Raw genomic sequence first — 17,839 nt, 5'->3', positions numbered from 1 at the left:
TAGCCGTCTGCAATTTTGGTACGTAATCTAAGGCTGAAATATATACTCGTAACTACTAGTAAATACTACTACTACTACTACTACGAAAACACCTGCAATCATGATCTTCATGGAACAATACTTCACGATATAGTAAATGACCCAAAACTAAATAGCTTCATATTATAGTTCCATTCAAGTGGCATCGATTTTTATTTGTCTCTCCTCCCATCTTCTATTGCCTGAAGTTGTGTCGATACTAAAGCATGAGAGATACCTTTTGGCTCAATCGAGTATGAACCATGAACATATTCCGAGCAACCACTACAGTGAAAGCAAGACACTTACCAGTGAAGTATACACAGGAATTAGAGCTCACCAATGCAATACCAAGGCCTTCCTTAATAGATGTATCAATAAATCTTGCACTCCCTGAAAGACCCAAGATCCATGCCCTAAGCCTGAGCCCTCATTTACCGATTTGGGAGCTCGACAGCTTGGCATCTCCGATCGCCGACCGAAAGCTCCGTCGCGGCCTTTCTTGGATTTAGTCTTTACTTCTCCATCTTCAGCCAACCCCCTCGCCAGTCATCTTCGCGCGTTCTTTCTCCCTAATCGAATCTGTCCATGTGTCCCACCGAAAAACCCTCTGCATCAACTCTAATGACCTAACCCCTTTTTCCAAACATGGGCACCACCAAACCTCGCCCTTCCGGCAGGGCCTCCGTCGCCAAGGTCCAATCTCTCCCCGACAAGACATTCGTCATCGATAATGGCGCTTATACCCTGAAAGCCGGCTATGCGCCGGACTCTGCACCTCCAGACGACCAATCGAAAGCGCTTTCAGCTTGCTCCGAAATTCCCAATGCGATCGTCAAGACCCGTGGCAACAAGATCTACGTCGGCTCTCAGCTGAACACGCATGTGACGGACTGGAATGAGATGATGTTTCGTCGTCCTGTTGAGAAGGGCTACATTGTGAACTGGGAGGCCCAGAAGGAAATTTGGGAGCACTCGTTTTTCGATGAAAAAACCGTGCGCAGTAAGGATCTGCGGATTACGGATCCCGAGGACACGACGTTGTTGTTGACGGAGGCGCCGAATGCATTGCCGGCGCTGCAGAAGAATGCGGATGAGATTGTCATGGAGGAGTGGGGGTTTGGAGGGTATCTCAGATGCGTTGGTAAGGATGCTAGGTGGTCGTCAGCTGTTTGTTTGGAGAGGGTGATTGCTAATGAAGACGCGTATTGCATCTAGGGCCATCGATGAATGCTTGGAATGATGTCCAGTCGCTGTTTGGGGATCCTATTGTGCAGGAGGCAAACACGACGGTGTCTCCAAAGGAATGCTTATTGGTGGTTGACTCGGGTTACTCTCACACCACCGTGACACCAATCTACAAAGGACAGCCGCTTCAACGTGCCATTCGCAGACTCGACCTTGGTGGTAAGCATCTTACGAACTACCTGAAGGAGATGGTTTCAGTGCGGCAGTACAACATGGTGGACGAAACTTATATCATGAACGAGGTTAAGGAAGCCGTTTGCTTTGTTAGCAACAACTTCGTCGGCGACATGGAACAGACGTGGAAGGGCAACCGGAAACGCGGCCTGCCAGACGCCAGCGAGGGGGTGATGGTGGACTATGTCCTCCCTGACCCCAATGCAGGCAAGAAGGGCTTCATGCGACCGCATGATGCTCTCTTGAACGCCAAGAAGAGGAAAGGAGGCTTGTCGGGGGCCAGCGCGGAAGCACTATCGGAAGACGCTCTGGTCTTGGGCAACGAGCGCTTCGCTGTTCCGGAGATCTTGTTCACTCCCAGCGACATTGGCATGAAGCAGGCCGGCATTCCGGATATTATCATGCAAAGTCTTTCTGTCTTGCCTACCGGACTGCATCCCGCGTTTCTGGCCAACGTTTTGGTCGTCGGTGGCAATGCGCTGCTCCCAGGATTTGTGGACAGACTGTAAGTGTGGGATTCATATGTTTGGTGGATTGGCATCTTGTTGCTAACTGGGTGGCAGGGAGTCGGAATTGCGCCAACTGGCTTCCGCGGAATGCGCTGTCCGGGTGAAATGCCCGCAAGAGTAAGAGCTGCTGCCCTACTTACTGACTACCGTCTCTTCGAACCACGAGCTGATGATCGCAATTTTTCTGTACACAGTCCGATTCGCTCCGCCTGGTTGGGAGCGTCCCGATTTGCTACTAATAAAGACGAACTCCGGAAAGTCGCCGTCACCCGGCAAGAGTACCAAGAGCACGGCTCTTCTTGGGCAAGTCGGAAGTTTACTGGTGCTATATAAAGTTCAGCGGGCAATGGCTGTCTGTGGAGTTCAGGATTTTGCATTGATTGGAGTGTTACGGGGGGATTGATCAAAGTTGCTTGCTTTCCTGTTTGGCTTGATCCTGGGGGGATGCTGTTCGTTTTGTCTTCATACTTTTAGCGATTCTCTGTGATACCCTTGAAGATGTTGGCCCATCCCAAGCCAGTGGAATTCATAGAACAATGTCATTATGTCATTTTCCATCGGGGATGGGCGATGATGTTTATCATTGCTCGGGGACTGATGAGAGGTAGAAGCAAGCGCTAGTAGTAGTTTTCATGCACTGCTCGACCACGCAAGAGTCCAATCCATGAACCGACGACCAGCCTTCGGACTGCTGTTGGGCAGTGGCTTGTTTAGCTTAGTGACGATCGGAAGGAGGGTGAGTGAGCGAGCGAGTGAATGCTTGTGAGTCATGGAGGGGATTGGGGAAATAGAGAGTTTGTTGTTGCGGTGAGGCTGGGATGGGCTTTGCTTTGCTACCTGATCTTCTTTCCTGCTCGCCCCGCAGTCGAACACGTCGACAACCTCAACCGACGGTCAACCGCATGGTCGCGCTCCATGCGCCAGTTTACTTACTTTTTCTCGTCTCTCCCGAATCCCGGTCGCCAATAGTCCTCATCTATCCCTTCCGTACTCTCGCGGTTGGTTGGCGAAACTAGCATGGACCAGGTGGTGCCCCGCCCTTCAAGGTCACCCTACAGCTGCACACGGGCGAATGATGTCAAAGCCTCGAGCAGGAAGCGTTGTCTGAGAGCTATCTCTAGCAAATAATGGGCGGTGGACATGTGGCATTCGACTGCCTTACCCATGGCATGGTCGCTTAGTTGTCGCGCGATATACCCACCCTCCTCTTGTCTGGCTCTCTTGCCATCCCGGATGATATGCCGAGCAGTCCAACAAAACAACCCGAAGATGTCTATAAAGACCCTGGCAGCTCTCGCGCCGGCTGCCGGCGATTTTATGCTAGTTATTATCTCCTACGAAACTCAATTTACATCCTACATACTTCACAACTACAACTCCATTCAAAGACCCTTGCCATCATCCTAAGTATTATGTTACTACTGTCTACTGCTCGTTGCTCGTGCCCTACTCTCTAAAGTCGAAACCAGCGATTATGGATTCCAGCGTCCCGGAATTGCACCCAGCAATCATCCAGTCCGATCTGCTCCTCCCCATCACCGACCCCGTCCCCAAGTGTACGGCCCTCAACGCCTCTATCTCGTAGGTCAGCCAGAAGCAGTTCCAGTCGCAGAAAGAGAACCCATGCCGGAAATCAAGATGACCGCATTTAACGTCAAAGATCTGGCCGCGCGCGCTGTCCAGCGCATCGCGGAACACCGCCAGAAGGCTGAGGCCCGTGGCAGCACTTTCAGCACGGAGCCATTGCCAATGGATCGTGTCTCAAGTGTGGACGCCAATTCAATGAGGACCATGTCACATAGCGAAGACGAACACCGCCACAAGTCGAAGATGAGTCGGCTCGTGCAGAAGGTTCGAGGGCGGTTCTCAAAGCGTCTTGCAAAGAGGGAGGTAATCGACGAGTAAGAATCCCGTCTAGATACACACCCAAGCCTTCTTCTGGGTAATGGCGCTAACTCACTCTATAGACCCTGCGCATGCTGCTTGGATATCATGCCTGCCGAATGCCTGATCAGCATGCCCTGCCAGCACAAATACTGCAGCAGATGCTTGAAGAAGTTGGTGTTCACAGTTATGCCGGAGGAAGGACTGTTCCCACCCAGATGCTGCAAGCAGAAGATTCCGACAGAGGTCATCCTCCCTGTGCTAACACCGAAGGAGAGGACGGTCTATTTTGCCAAGGTGCAGGAGTATGCGACCCCAGCCAGAGAACGCTGGTACTGTCCTGCGCCGACGTGCGGCCGGTTCATTCCACCGAAGCATCTGAACAGCAAGCTCTCGTCCCAAAGCTGCCCATACTGCAGCACGACATTTTGCTCTGGCTGCAGATGCCCGGGGTATAATAATAGTACCTCGACTGGGAAGAAAGATCCAGGATTCATGGCCGTCTTCGAAGATCCGCGACTTGGTAAAGCACAGAGGGGTCTCAAATGTGGCTCTTTGGTGGACCTCTTGTTCAATTGTGATCATGTTACGTGTCGGTGCAAGGCACAAGTCTGGTAAGGCCCCCCTTCAGCTGCCCACACATAGTGTATCTAGACATCCTAACCAAGAAGTAGTAACCTCTGTCGCAATCCATGGCTGTCATGTACCTGCGCCAAGCCAGGCCAACGCCCCATCGACTTCCTCACCTTCATCATCGGCCACAGCGGCGTAAGCAAAGACCAGGAGGCCGAACTCGCCGCAGTGGTGGCTGCCATCCTATGCAACGAAAGGCTGCGGGATGAAGAATTGGCAAAGACCCAAGGCATGAAGGAGAAAGGGGGAAGCGCTAACAGAAGTCGGGCGAGTCTGCTGATACCACAGCAGGCGACTCGGGCTAGGAGGGTTTCCTAGGCTCCGAGATTTGGGTGGAAAAGAGAATCAGATTGATTATTATTATCTCCAACTTGAAGGAGGCATTTTGTTTTTCCGAAAATGTATCTTGGCGGCACACTCCTTTAACTTTTCCTTTGTCTAGTCGTGTTCAATTAGCGTGTTATGATTATGAGAATGAATTATTGACTCTATATGTTTCTGCTGTCTGGGTAGCGGAGGTACTGGGGGTGGATCGTAGCTGATTCAGTGTTGTTTGGAAACCCCTGGATGGTAATGTGAGCCTGGGCGTACAATGACGTGATTTCCATGTGTGCGGTCTGCTGCATGCAGTATGACCACTTCTCGGTCACCGGAAGCTAAATGTAGTCTACATGCAGGCCAAAAGAAGTCATCAATAAGACACCAAAACGGGGTACATAATTTCTAAGACATCACAGTATATAAGGGAGGGATATCGCAACGTTCGCTTGGATAGATACAGAGATGATTGAATCGATCAATCAATCAGTAATCATAGAAGCCCTTTCCAGACTTCTTGCCCAGCCACCCAGCATCAACCATACGCTTCAATAGCCCGGACGGCCGATACTTACTATCACCAGTCTCCTGGTGCAAGACATTCATAATGGCGAGACAAGTATCCAGACCAATAAAATCCGCCAACACCAACGGACCCATAGGCACATTTGTGCCCGTCTTCATGATATTATCAATATCCTCACGGCCACCAACGCCCGTCTCCAGACAGATGATGGCCTCATTGATATACGGCATGAGGATTCGGTTCGCCAGGAAACCAGGCGAGTCCGCAGATACAGAAGCGACTTTGCCCATGCGCTGGACGAAAGCGATGGCGGTATCTTTCGTGGCCTGGGAAGTCTGCAAACCTGCGATGATCTCTACGCCCTTTTGCACGGGGACGGGGTTCATGAAATGCGTGGAGATGACACGCGAGGGGGCCTGCAGGTCCGTGGGGTCTGTTGTGGTGGCGGCTGCGATCTTGGTGATGGAGATGGAGGAGGTGTTAGTAGCGAGGATGGCGTGCTTAGGGGCAATTTGGGCAAGTTTTGAGAAGATAGAGGTCTTGAGGTCGGGGATCTCGGGGACGGCTTCGATGACGAAGTCGACGCTGGAGAGGTCGTCCATTTTCAGGCTCGGGGTGATGCGTGCCCGGGCGGCATCGGCGGCGTCCCGGGTGAGGCGTTCTTTTGATACATCTTTATCCAGGAGTTTGTCTGGGAGAATGTAGTGGTTTAGTTTAATGAAATTGGAAAGATGGTGAGGGAGAGAAGAAGAGTGGGTGCTGTGTACCGGCAAACTTGAGGCCCTTGTCGATGGATGCTTGGGAGTTGTCGATTAGGGTCACCGGGACTTGGGCTTTCTGGGCAGCTACTAGAGCAATTCCTAATCCCTATAGAATCTTAGTTGCCCTGTTTCTCTCACTGGAGGGAACATCATATTGTCAGGATCACACTGACCATCTGCCCAGCTCCTATCACACCCAGCGACTTAACCTCGGCGGCATGGACGGCGGGGAAGGTGCTGAAGGCCCGCGAGGCCAGTGAGGGGCCCCGGTGAGAGAGAGAGCGCAATGATGAAAATAGCATATCGCCAATTTGGGCACGAAGACTCTCGATAAATGATACGGAGCAGATCAAGCAAAGAGGGGGAAGTAGTAACCAGATAGTAAATAGACGGAGATGCATCGGGCCTCGGCCATTCTCATGTGATCCGACGTCATCGGCTACCCGCGGCTTTCTCGGCTACCAGGTTTATCCGGGACTTTCAAAGGCGGTGACACGTCGACGCGTGAATCACGCGCCATTATTGGTTGATGGCCAATTTAGGGGTGCGCGCGCAGGGTCACCAAGCAGAGGATGATAGTGAGGAGAAATGATACAAGGTGTGCATACCCAGCATGGAGAACGAAGAACCAGTGCTGTCTGCACCGGACGTGCAGGTCGTGGACCCGGATGTCCGCGCCCATGTCTATAGTCTCGTCACTGCCGTGAGTAAACCCTCTGCTAAATGATAGCATAGGAACACAGCTAATCACTGGCTCATAGTTGGGTGGTTTCAATGGCGAAGATGCAGACAAGTATGTGCTGGGAGACGACGCCCTGGCCTGTCTTCGGGATATCAAGCGATGGCTGAAGCTATACGATGAGAAACACAACCGGATGGATGTGGCACGGTGCCTGGGAGAAGCCAATCTTGTCAACGGGGATTTGTTACCCATCCTGGCGGTCTGGGCAAACAGCAAGAAGCAAACCAAGTATATGTCTAGGATCGCATTGGCATGCTGTAAGTGATGCTATATGCTACAGTCCATTGCGATGATTGTCTCTAACAGAGAGCAGTAGAGCTGCTTGTCCCCTTGACATGGCCGGTAGAACTACACGGGGAATTGACAATCAACCATCATCGGCATATACCATACATACAACATGTCCACGTTTCATACAAGCGAGGCCTACTGAGTCATGCTAGTACTAGCTATCTTCGAACTATAATCCGCGTCGGCATTCCGAGCATGGCCATCCCACGATCCGAGCGAACGACCCGCGACGAAGGTATTCTTAAACTACTGCTTTATCTCCTCCGGAATATCGCTTTGATAACCCCCAATACTCGTCTCGCGGCGGAAGGCGATGAGGAGGAAACCTCAAGATCCGCAACCATCAACGCCTTCCAAGATCAAGATGTCTTCGCCCTCCTTCTGACCATGTGCTCCAACGTTGGCGACGACTTTACCATGCAAGATGTTGCTCTTCTCGAGATACTGTTCCATCTGATACGGGGTGTTAGTGTGGAGAAGCTATTCATGGATGATGCGCAACGAACAGCCAAACGGACGGACGAGCTAGACGATCTGCTACGCCAGGAGTCGTCTTTACGAAGAGAGTACGCGAAGAACGCACCAACTCGGCATGGACGCTTTGGGACTATGATCTGGGTCAAGCGTGATGACGCCAAGTATTCCACCGTCTCAGGGCAGAATGTGCTCAAAGACGGCCAGGCGACCCTGCAAAAGATGGACGAGAGCAAGAAGTGGAACAAGCCACTAATTCGGCGAAAGCCACAAGATTTGACTGTGCACAATGACTTCAGCACTCCGGTTCATCTAAACTCGACTGCCTCCAATAACTTACGGATGTTCGTGGAAGAGTTTTTGGACTCAGGCTTCAACCCCCTTCTTACCCATGTACGGAAGGCAATCGAACGTGAAGCAGACCGCGTCATGGACATAAACACGCGCCAGTTTCTTTACACTACTGCTTGGTTTCTCGAAGCGGAGCGCGCACGTCGGGCACGCCAACGCAAGAAGCATGCGGAGAGCGAGAAGCCGGCAAAGGAGCTGGAGCCCGATAGCTTTGGTCTCGTTGCGGGTGTCCTGAATCAAGAAACCTTTGTTTTTCTAAATCGCGCTATGCAGTATGCGCTGGATAATAAAGATTGGGAGGATCTCAATGCTGGAATGCGCTGCTTCACCCAGATCTTGTTGACCGTGCAGGACATGGCCCAGTCTCCGCTCGAAGAGGACCAAGAGATCGCTGAAAACATCCAGAACCGTATCTTTTACGAAGAAACCACCCATGACCGGGTCCTCGCTGTCATTCGTGGATACAAGGATCAACCGTTTGGGTATCTGGATGCGTGCACCGAACTCACCCATGTCTTCTTGCGAATGTTGGAGCGTTATTCGAAGGAGAACCTCGATATGCAAGTGCGATCTCGGCGACGTGCCAGACGCAAAGCCAAGGATGTAGAAGGTACTGGCAATGACGAGAATGATGAAGAGAACGGCTCCGAAGATGAGGACCGCTTGGAAGCAGAACGTGTGTCCAAAGAGCGCAAGTTCGATTTCAGACGGTTTGCCGCCAAATTCTGCAATCAGAAATGCGTTGACACTTTTGTTGCTTTCACCAAGCACTACAAGGAGCTGAACACTGAGCAGCTAAAACGCGCCCACCGTTACTTCTACAGAATTGCTTTCAAGCAAGAACTGAGTGTTCTGCTCTTCCGACTCGATATCATCAACCTTTTCTACCGTATGATTAAAGGCCCAGGCGCCTTGGATTCGAGTAAACCGATCTTTAAGGAGTGGGAAGAATTCGTGCGCCAGATTATCCGGCGACTGACGAAGAGGCTCGACCAACGGCCTGCCCTGTTCGTGGAGCTGCTGTTCAGTAAGATCAACGCGACTACATTCTACCTCGAATATGGTCACGAGCGGCAGACAGTCACCCGTGCCAGGAAGGCTCCAGCAGAACTAGAGATCGACCCCCGACAGGCACATACAATTGAAGAAAAAATCAGCATCATGGTGCCAGCATTGGTCTTAGATGGGGAGGAAGATCTGGTCACTTGGGTCAGCGATGTGTTGGGGTCGGCAGTTGAAGAAAGAGAGGCTTGGGAAACCCAGGAGAAGGCCCTGCGCGAGGCGGGTGCAGAGAGTTCCAAAATCCCAAACCCTATGATTTGTAGGTTGTTATTCCCATATTTCTGAACCATGAGCTAACATTTCTGTAGCTGTGAAAGCGCGCGACGATGCATGCCAACAGGCCATGTTCTCCAACGCAAAGCTCCGTCTTCTTATGACACTGGTCAAGTTTGAACGGCTTGGTGCAGAGGACGTGCCTGGGGCAGCCTGGATCATTCCCTCTGCCCCAAGGGCCCAGGATCTCCGGGAAATGAAGTCATTCATCGACAAGTACTTCGAGAAAGCTAAGCGAGGGACACTTGGACGGGACCCCCGTGAGCTGATCCGACGGAAATACGGTGGTGGGAAAACGGCCTCAGACAACCAACACAACCCTGATATTCAGTTTGGGGATGATTCAGAGGGTGAGGACGAGGTACCAGATGGGCCCTTGTTCCCGCCGAACCCTCGGGCAGCGCCGAATCCAGCCAATAAACCAACAAAGAAGAAGAAGAAGAAGCGCAAAGAACGTAACCCGGATGATGAGGATGAGGATGACTCGGTGGATGAAGAGACCTTGGAGGAGCGTCGCCGAGCGCGTTTGGAAAATAGTCGAGCTCGTCTCGCCAAGATCAAGAGTGATCTGTATGTGCACGCGAGTGACGAAGACACCGACGAAGAAGGAGACAAGGAATTCTTCCTCCTGGAGGAGCAGAGACGTAGAGAACAAGCCAAGCGCATCAAGCATGCACTACTTACCGGCATGACCGAAGACGGAGATGGTTCGACAAATAAGAAAGGTCAACGCAAGCGCCAAACCACTCGAACCCGGACAGGTGAAGCCAAGAGCAAGCGGCAACGACGCGGGAAGCAGGCGGACGAAGTGGACGAAGACGACGATGTCGTGATGGGAAACATGGATGCTCCATCGCCTATGTCGGACAGAGAGGGCACGCCATCCGGGGAAGAGGACGATGGCTTCAATTTTGATGACGATTTGGTATTCAGTCGGGATCGAGAGAAGCTGTTGGGCTCTGCTGGGAATGAGGACAAGGACTCGAACAGGCCCGATGAAGCAATGGCGCAGGACGAAGACGATGATGACGCACCAATTGTAGCAGCAAATCGCAGACGGATGCGCGCGGGCTTCGTGGTGGACAGTGACTCGGAGTAGAGCGGGTGTCCACTCCATTTACTCTCATGGCATGATGACTTGATGCGGTGTTTGGTGTCGAGCATGAATATGGGCATTGTATGAATTGGCATCTGTATGTATATGTATTAGCATGCATGGATAGACAATGCATACCCTTGATTTACTGGGCAGAGATGGGAAATTTCCTTCGTGCAGGGGTCAACCACTTTATAAAGATGGGGGAACTGATTTTCTATCCAGTTCCCGGCTTAATCCACTCTTGTTAGCATTACGCTGTTCAGGAAGTGATAGTGATATATGGTCTTTGTAGTGAGCAAAAGGGCTGCAGCGAAGTTGCATGAACGCACGTCCTCGATGCTCTTGCGCCCTAACTAATCCATACATCTAAGAGTCTAGCCTTATCTATTATCCAGTGAGCTTAGCATCACACCTGCATGTCTCTTGGATGCTGATGATGATATTGCTCCATGGTCACGGGATCAATACGTGAATTCGAAGACAAGATATCCCGTGTCTAAGTGAATACAGTGCCGACGCGCCTCCCTTTTCCTACTTCGCGAGTTGTTATAGTCTGCTCAGAACTCATAACACAGTAAGCCATCTTCTGTGCTTTGCAGTGCAGATGACGCTGGTCTCCAACACTCGTCAATCACAGTTCTCACCTTCCCAAGATCCAAAGCCGTACGACATACATTATGCCTGATCGGGTAACTCGCAGATCCTTTCTTGCCAGTTCTCTTCAAGTTCTCAAATGTGCATTTAGAGGTCGTCGTAGCCGCTCAGGCAACATGAACACCCAAGCCAGCCACAGCAACCGCAACCAGGACACTCTTAGCAAAAGCACGATCAGCGAATCGACCTGTCTTCAACCACCAAACACACCCCAGACATCAATATCTACCACAGAAACCAGCTCATCGGCATCCACACCAACCAAGAAGCTCCGTTCTGTACGTGGAGAACGAATCAGGCGAGCAGTGATGCTACCTCCAGACACAACAGATGCTGGAAAGCCTTCCACTCAAGCAGAGGAGGAAGGACAAGAAAGCCTTGGAGACTGTAATGAAGAATTGATCTCCGTATCCTACAAGGAGGACGAAAGACAATCTCTAACCCTACGTGGATCCTCGCTCCCTGCCCCCCACCAGGCTGCCAGTGAAAAGGCTCATCATGCCAATTATTCTAGACTTCCCACTCCTGTCAAACCACCGACCTCGAATCTGTATTCGCATGAGATCTACCAACATGAAGCGAGACGGAGTGTGCTTTCCTCTTTGGGGGGCCCTCATGCTGCTGGAAAACGGTATGAGGGGGGGAATCCGAAGTCTGGTTCATCAGAGGATAGTCCTGGAGTATGCAGTCGAAGCAGCAGCATGCATGATGGCAGTACCAGAGCATCGGAGCAGAAACCATCAGGCTTACCACTCCCGCAGCGAGGCCACAGCAGTGAGCGAGTCCAAACAAGAAAAACCAATGTACTTCCGGCTTCAACGCGCGGCCATGGTAGCAGCAAGCCAGACAATGCTCGCAAGTCGCTTCCAGTGATGGTTACCAGTCGACCATCAAATCGGGTATTGAGCCGGAAGGAGGTGTCACATAGCAGAGCCGAGATGCAGGCAAATGCAGACTCAAGCTCAAGCTCAGATCCTTTGAGCACCCATTCTGCAGATGCGCCCCAATCATGCTCAGGAGAGCACCGGACAGACAGACAGCAGTTCTTGCGATTGGTACAGATTGAGGACAATCTTGGTCTTGGCTTGCAAATGCAGTCACGCGATCATCATTCAGATACAACGCCCACATCAGAAGCAGAGTTGGCGAGATCGAATCTAAGGGCGCTGCCGAGGCGGGTTCGGTTAACGAATAAATTTGAGAACCTGCGGGCACAGAATGCAGACAAAAAGGAGGAGAAGGAGGAGAAGCAGCCTGGAAACGCAGCAGTGCAGTCTTTCTTGAAATTGAATTGACCGACCAACTTCATCGACTCGCCCACTTCTCTCTTTGGGAGCTGCTGGGAGATCATTCCGGCTTGAACAATGAAGCCTACATGCATGTATTTAACTTAGTTACAAATAAGATACATCTAATATTAATACAATACAATGCAAACCGAATAGCTACTCGGAAGTCAATACAGATAAGATGAATTTCATTGATGGGGGAACGAGTAGAGATTCGCAATGGGTGTCTGCCTTAGGCATGAACTGTGTGCCAGGAATGCGAGGATCGAGTGAATCTCTCCAAGTCCATCCACTCCATCTATTGACTACCTAGTTAGCTAGACTAGCAGCTAGGGCTCCAGACATGAGTTTATTACTCAGGGTTTCGCATCACAAGAGCATCGGTTTTCTCACGTTCTAGTTTCTCTCCTCATACTTGACACTTTCTCCTGCAATAGTGGTCAAGTCTTCTTTCCTTTCGAAATCCATGAAAGAATCGTGAAACTTGCCCCAATGCTGTGCGAACACCAGGTAGCATCTGGCATTCTGGGCTGTCCGGTTGAAGTATTAGGCCTGATCTTCGAGATCCTTTCGCCGGCTGAACTGCGTGTGCTTAGCATTGTCAATAAAGAGCTGCGCGCCCGAGTTGAGCCATTTCTCTACGCAAACATCCAGTGGCTTTGGCGCGAAGCTTCTTCGCCTCCCCCGATCACTCAACTCTTACACACGATCTCGTGCAAGCCGCAATTGGCTACTTACATCACAAATGTTCACTTGGACGGCATGCATATCAAAGGTCGGATGACGGCAGGCCCTCCCAAAATACTCATTTCCAGTTCCGAGTTGACCGAATACACTGCATTCATCCAGGGGACTGGGGTGCCCTACAGCGATCTCTGGATATGTGAATTACACCAGGGTACGATTGATGCTCTCCTTGCCCTTCTGGTAGCACAACTTTCAAATCTCAGGTGCTTGTACTTGGGCCCGATTTACACTAGACAAAATCAAGTTCTCGGAATGATCCTCAACTCAGCCTTATGCAGACCTATGGATTATAGGCTACCTACCTTTCAGCATCTCCGAGATGTGTCTTTCCACCGTGTTGTGGGCGACGACGGCACGAGGCCCAAAATGACCCCCCAAGATAGAGCCAAGAACACCGCCAATGTCTTGCCATTGTTTTATCTCCCGAATGTCCGAAGCATGTCCGTCACTGTTGAGAACCCTGATGTATTCACATGGCCTGCAGCGCACTTACCTGACCCTTCCAAACTTACCTCGCTTGACTTGACTGCAGTACGGGAAGCCTACCTCGGTGACTTGTTGTCAGTCATGCCATATCTCAAAACCCTTCGCTGGGCCTGGTATTACGACTATGGCGTCGAGGATGACTTCGTTTCGCCTACCGTCGATCTTGATAGGATCGCGGCCGCATTATCTCGTGTTCGAGGCACTCTAATGGATTTAACAATCTCAGCTGATGCCCCAATCGGAGGCAATGAGCAGTTCCATCCCGCTGTTAAGATGCAGGGCTCGCTGCGTGCAATGGTAGAGTTCGACGAGCTCAAGAGACTTCGGATTCCCCTGGCATTCCTCGTGGGGTTTTTTGAGGACACAACGAAAAGATTGCAGGACGTGGTCCCGAGGAATATCGAGTTTCTAACCATTACGGATGAGCTGGGGCTACAAAATGACGGTGGTGATAATAATAGTGATTGGCCGATCTACGAATGGACAGATACTGCTGTTTTGACCTTGCTTCGGACATGGCTGAGGGATTGGAAATCTTGCACGCCCCAGCTTCGTGGCATTTCTGTATTGTTCGACTATATAGACACCAATATTGGGGAATGGCCCCCTGAACTGAGGCACCAGTTCATGGAGCTAGGTGCTCAAGCCGAAGTCCACCTCGACTTAATCGAGTGGAAGCGCGACTGGTAACCTTGATCAAATGCCCACACATTTGGAGTCACTAGATCATGTGGCTCAAAGCCACCCAAAAATATCATGACCATCAATCCTTATTTCTTGCTGTTGCTGTTGCTGCTTGTATCAGGAGAGTAGCATAAATGGATCTGGCTCCTCTTCTCGATGCCACCCGCGATCTCACTCAGATTGAAATCTCAGAAATCTTTGTTGGCATCCACAACCTCAATGCTGTACTCCTGAACGAACGTGCTGCATCCGAATTTTTCCTATGAACGAATCGATTAGCACCACAGTCACGAAAAGCCCAGGAAGAAATCGACAGGCAGTCATGCATTTACTCGCCCCTTTAGCATCCGTACAAGGATCAGTCTGTTTACCTCCCACAATAATGAAGGTTTACTTAATCTGAGTCACTATCTTGATCTCCAATCTAAGGATCCCCTTCATCTTGAGATAATTAACAGTGCCAACCCTATACTAGTTATTGGATCTCCAGACATCGCTTTTAAAAGGACACACCATGCGAAGAAAGCCACTTTACAGCAGAAAAGTTTGATCCACTTCTAGATTGCCCCCATACTGCAAACTAATTTCTGCGAACGGTGGATCATCAGCATCTTTCTTATAAAGAGACTTGGAGTGCTATATGCTCTAAGGTAGTTTCGCGATTGTAGTGCTGAGTTGCAGTCCTTGGCATTAGATGGGATAGCTGGATGGATATGGGGTCTAGGGTAACACTAGCTCAGGAACTGGACTGTCAATCAGACTAGATCAAACTATCTATTCTGTGTTTTACCTTATCCGTGGACTTTTGAATTACTATCAATTGGGACTGCACAAGCTTTGGCCCTGTCAGAGTCGGGCTCTAATTTCGGGTCCTTCTCGGGAATTCCTTTTCCATGGTTCAACGAGTCCGATGTCTACGATATGCGAGATCGCGCCCTGTACCCTCCAAACGATGGATTTCATTATCTAATCTACCTACAGGATGTTTAAGCGGGTCTCATGTGGTCTTTTGATGTCTAGTAGTGGGCCCGTGGTGTAGCAGACGAGAATTGGCACTCTGACAGAGTGTCAGAAGATCGCCACTATTATTTGTCGATCTACTTGCAGTGTCTATGAGTCAAACAGGTATTGCCATTACTTTCTTCCAAGGCCATGATATGGTGCTATATTGTACCTGGTGAGAAAGAAGAATGACATGTTTTACAAATTTGGCGGTTGGAAGTCTCCGAAGGTCAGCGGACAGAACTAGCGAGCTTCACAGGCACTGCAAGCGTACTTATACTATGTGTTTCAGTTGGCCACCTCGTCTATAGCTATGTCTCAGTTCAGCAGCTAGCATCAACCCAGCTCGGGAGCTTCGAGATCGGCGGAACATACAAAAAGTCTCATTAATGGAGATGCCTCTAGCAAGAGCTTGGACAGCGTCATCAAGGCGGCAAAGAAAAGACTATACGAAGCCATGCACCCAGCCGCTTTTACCGTCCTCAATCCAGGAGCTACGATGCCACAGTGCTTCAAGCATAGGTATGTAGCCGGTCACCTTTCTCAAAACATAAGAAGGTTTAGCTAACAATAATCAACAGCGCCGACACACTCATGACTTTCGAGAACAGCTACGATACGTACATGAAAAACTACTCACCGAGCCCTGACTGGACACATAGCGATCCGCTTAAGCTCTGGCACATTATCTACAATGTCCCATCAGACAGTGTGGGCAAGGTTGCTGAGCTGGCCCTGGAGCGCGGAGCTGGCTTGATCCATATCACCAACGACAACATCCCCAGTCCGTACGACTCCCTCCCTGACGATGACTACATGCAGACCATCATGAGCGCCCTTGGAGGTGACAAACCGGCCATTTACAATTCCACCGCGTATGAAAAGAACGGCCAGTCTGCATCTGCTCCCGGCTCATTAGCAGTGACCGCCTCAGATTACTCCTTCGTGAGTCTAAGCTGGGGAGCTAGTTCCCGTGCTCCCTATGCGTACTCGATCTATCAGAATGGAAAAGAAGTGGCCCGTCTACCGGGCAGCATGACCAAGGTTACCATCGGCAACATTGATCACGGTACCTCCATTACCTTCACCGCGAGGGCTATCGGGTCTGGGGGCAGCGCGTCGGGTGATTCAAACTCGGTAGAGGCAACGACGCTTGGATTACCGGACAACCAGCACGTCACCAACGTGAAGGCCAGCTCGACCGCTACAAAAACTACGGTCCAGGCCGACATCCCAATTCCTTTGCTTTCCAGTGCTTTTCTTAACCGACCCAGACACCGCCTGCGAAATGCCGGCGTGGCCTATCAACTACAATCTCGGCCATTACATCTGCATACACTACATGGTTGAAAGCAAAACTCTGTTCAAATACACTGGTGCCGAGTTGCCGGCCGGACAGACCAACTTTCCCTGTGCATGGTCCTCGATGGGCACTGTCCCCGTCTCTCGGAGTTGCTACACCTGGACGTGGGAGCTTCCCAACGGATCTGATACTATCGACACGAACTACTTTGTCGTTGAGGCACATAGGCCCCTGACCAACGTCTTCCACCCATGCCCCAGTACCTGGGATGACGCCACCCTCAGCAGCGGGGCCTACTGCACGGGCAAGGCACCGTACGACTGTAAAGGCGAGACGCTCTGCAGTACATTGAATATCAAGTGGTGCGACAAGGCCGTCAACCAGATGACGCGTGGCCCGACGCTCTACACTGCTAATGCAGAGGCCCTCGAGCTGTCTGGTAACTGTTGGGCCAACTGGGAGCAGTTCGGCTGCTCGGTGAAGATCCGCGGTAAGGACGAGAACAGCAAGGGCTGTACGATTACTGACGATGAGATGTGGGAGGCCTATCAGGATATCCGCAAAATTGGCGGGTGTAGAAAGTGTGACAGCAAGCACTATGAGAATGGCTGTCTGGTCAGCGTAGAGTACTATCATGGATGTGATAATGGGGATCCTGGAGTGAACGCGATTGATGTTTGAAGAGCCTGGAGCTGGTATGACAGGAGTTCTCTTGCAAAATTTTAGCAAATACTTCTAGATAGAAATGACTTTTGAGTTTTACCTCCATCTGTGAAGTTCTCAAGGTTGAATATCCTGAAGCAGTGCCTGATCAGGCAGGCACATCTTCAATTGTGGCAAGTCTTAGTAGGAAGAAACTGCTGCTTCCCACTCAGGAAAATGTCAAATTGATAGCCCCGAATCATGTCAGAAGTGTGTATCACCTGGAGTCTCGCTATATCAAATCACCTCTATCCAGCCTTCTTTCTGGAAACATCGATTGGCATTGAACACAAGTCAATTGAGACAACAGGAGTCAAAGAAAACAGTTTGCTTCATTTGCACCCCTTTGATCCTAAAATCCATATATGCCATGCTTCAGTCTATACACCCATATACCCACTCGCTTCTTATCTAGGATCCCTACGGTGTGAAAGAGATACAAACAAATGAGAGCAAACATATCCTCTGCGCTTACACTAAAAGGGCAGGTGAGAGTGACTCTGGTCCTCCTTCACTTCAGGCGATGACGGTTACTGATCGATCTGTGGTTCGATTCCAGGGAAGTTCGCCCAGACACAACACGTTCATTGACGAGGAAAACGGTATCAA

General features: G+C 50.6%; 7 protein-coding genes across 7 annotated transcripts; 6 read left to right on the top strand and 1 right to left on the bottom strand.

Annotated features, from left to right (window-relative positions):
* Nucleotides 1-575: 575 nt before the first annotated feature.
* On the top strand, nucleotides 576-2,515 carry arp6 (actin family protein). Its single transcript, XM_026763542.1, has 4 exons — nucleotides 576-1,162; nucleotides 1,237-1,945; nucleotides 2,004-2,066; nucleotides 2,144-2,515. The coding sequence occupies exons 1-4, from the start codon at nucleotides 667-669 to the stop codon at nucleotides 2,280-2,282; spliced, it is 1,407 nt and encodes a 468-aa protein (XP_026620709.1). The 5' UTR covers nucleotides 576-666; the 3' UTR covers nucleotides 2,283-2,515.
* Nucleotides 2,516-3,176: 661 nt separating this feature from the next.
* Nucleotides 3,177-4,958, top strand: BDQ94DRAFT_153341 (BRcat and Rcat domain-containing protein). Its single transcript, XM_026768130.1, has 3 exons — nucleotides 3,177-3,850; nucleotides 3,917-4,447; nucleotides 4,508-4,958. The coding sequence occupies exons 1-3, from the start codon at nucleotides 3,573-3,575 to the stop codon at nucleotides 4,782-4,784; spliced, it is 1,086 nt and encodes a 361-aa protein (XP_026620708.1). The 5' UTR covers nucleotides 3,177-3,572; the 3' UTR covers nucleotides 4,785-4,958.
* Nucleotides 4,959-5,114: 156 nt separating this feature from the next.
* BDQ94DRAFT_153339 (3-hydroxyacyl-CoA dehydrogenase family protein) lies at nucleotides 5,115-6,419 on the bottom strand. The gene is made up of 3 exons (XM_026768129.1): nucleotides 6,245-6,419; nucleotides 6,078-6,177; nucleotides 5,115-6,001 (listed from the first exon to the last, which is right to left on the bottom strand). Exons 1-3 carry the CDS (start codon nucleotides 6,371-6,373, stop codon nucleotides 5,271-5,273), a joined length of 960 nt encoding a protein of 319 aa, XP_026620707.1. The 5' UTR covers nucleotides 6,374-6,419; the 3' UTR covers nucleotides 5,115-5,270.
* A 230-nt stretch (nucleotides 6,420-6,649) lies between these two features.
* Nucleotides 6,650-10,453, top strand: tof1 (putative DNA repair protein (Tof1)). The gene is made up of 4 exons (XM_026774630.1): nucleotides 6,650-6,774; nucleotides 6,833-7,070; nucleotides 7,127-9,250; nucleotides 9,300-10,453. Exons 1-4 carry the CDS (start codon nucleotides 6,685-6,687, stop codon nucleotides 10,361-10,363), a joined length of 3,516 nt encoding a protein of 1,171 aa, XP_026620706.1. The 5' UTR covers nucleotides 6,650-6,684; the 3' UTR covers nucleotides 10,364-10,453.
* A 587-nt stretch (nucleotides 10,454-11,040) lies between these two features.
* Nucleotides 11,041-12,312, top strand: BDQ94DRAFT_184348 (uncharacterized protein; the record flags this gene model as incomplete). Its single annotated transcript, XM_026774629.1, has 1 exon — nucleotides 11,041-12,312. The coding sequence occupies one exon, from the start codon at nucleotides 11,041-11,043 to the stop codon at nucleotides 12,310-12,312; it is 1,272 nt and encodes a 423-aa protein (XP_026620705.1).
* Nucleotides 12,313-12,798: 486 nt separating this feature from the next.
* BDQ94DRAFT_175388 (uncharacterized protein) lies at nucleotides 12,799-14,229 on the top strand (the record flags this gene model as incomplete). The annotated part of the gene is made up of 1 exon (XM_026772504.1): nucleotides 12,799-14,229. One exon carries the CDS (start codon nucleotides 12,799-12,801, stop codon nucleotides 14,227-14,229), a length of 1,431 nt encoding a protein of 476 aa, XP_026620704.1.
* A 1,453-nt stretch (nucleotides 14,230-15,682) lies between these two features.
* BDQ94DRAFT_175387 (uncharacterized protein) lies at nucleotides 15,683-17,209 on the top strand (the record flags this gene model as incomplete). The annotated part of the gene is made up of 3 exons (XM_026772503.1): nucleotides 15,683-15,747; nucleotides 15,807-16,477; nucleotides 16,500-17,209. 3 exons carry the CDS (start codon nucleotides 15,683-15,685, stop codon nucleotides 17,207-17,209), a joined length of 1,446 nt encoding a protein of 481 aa, XP_026620703.1.
* Nucleotides 17,210-17,839: the final 630 nt, after the last annotated feature.

The sequence above is a fragment of the Aspergillus welwitschiae genome, assembly GCF_003344945.1.
Source record: "Aspergillus welwitschiae strain CBS 139.54b unplaced genomic scaffold BDQ94scaffold_54, whole genome shotgun sequence".
Classification (NCBI taxonomy): Eukaryota; Fungi; Ascomycota; class Eurotiomycetes; order Eurotiales; family Aspergillaceae; genus Aspergillus; species Aspergillus welwitschiae.
Note: the sequence above shows the minus strand (reverse complement) of the source record. Positions and strands in the feature narration are given on the sequence as shown.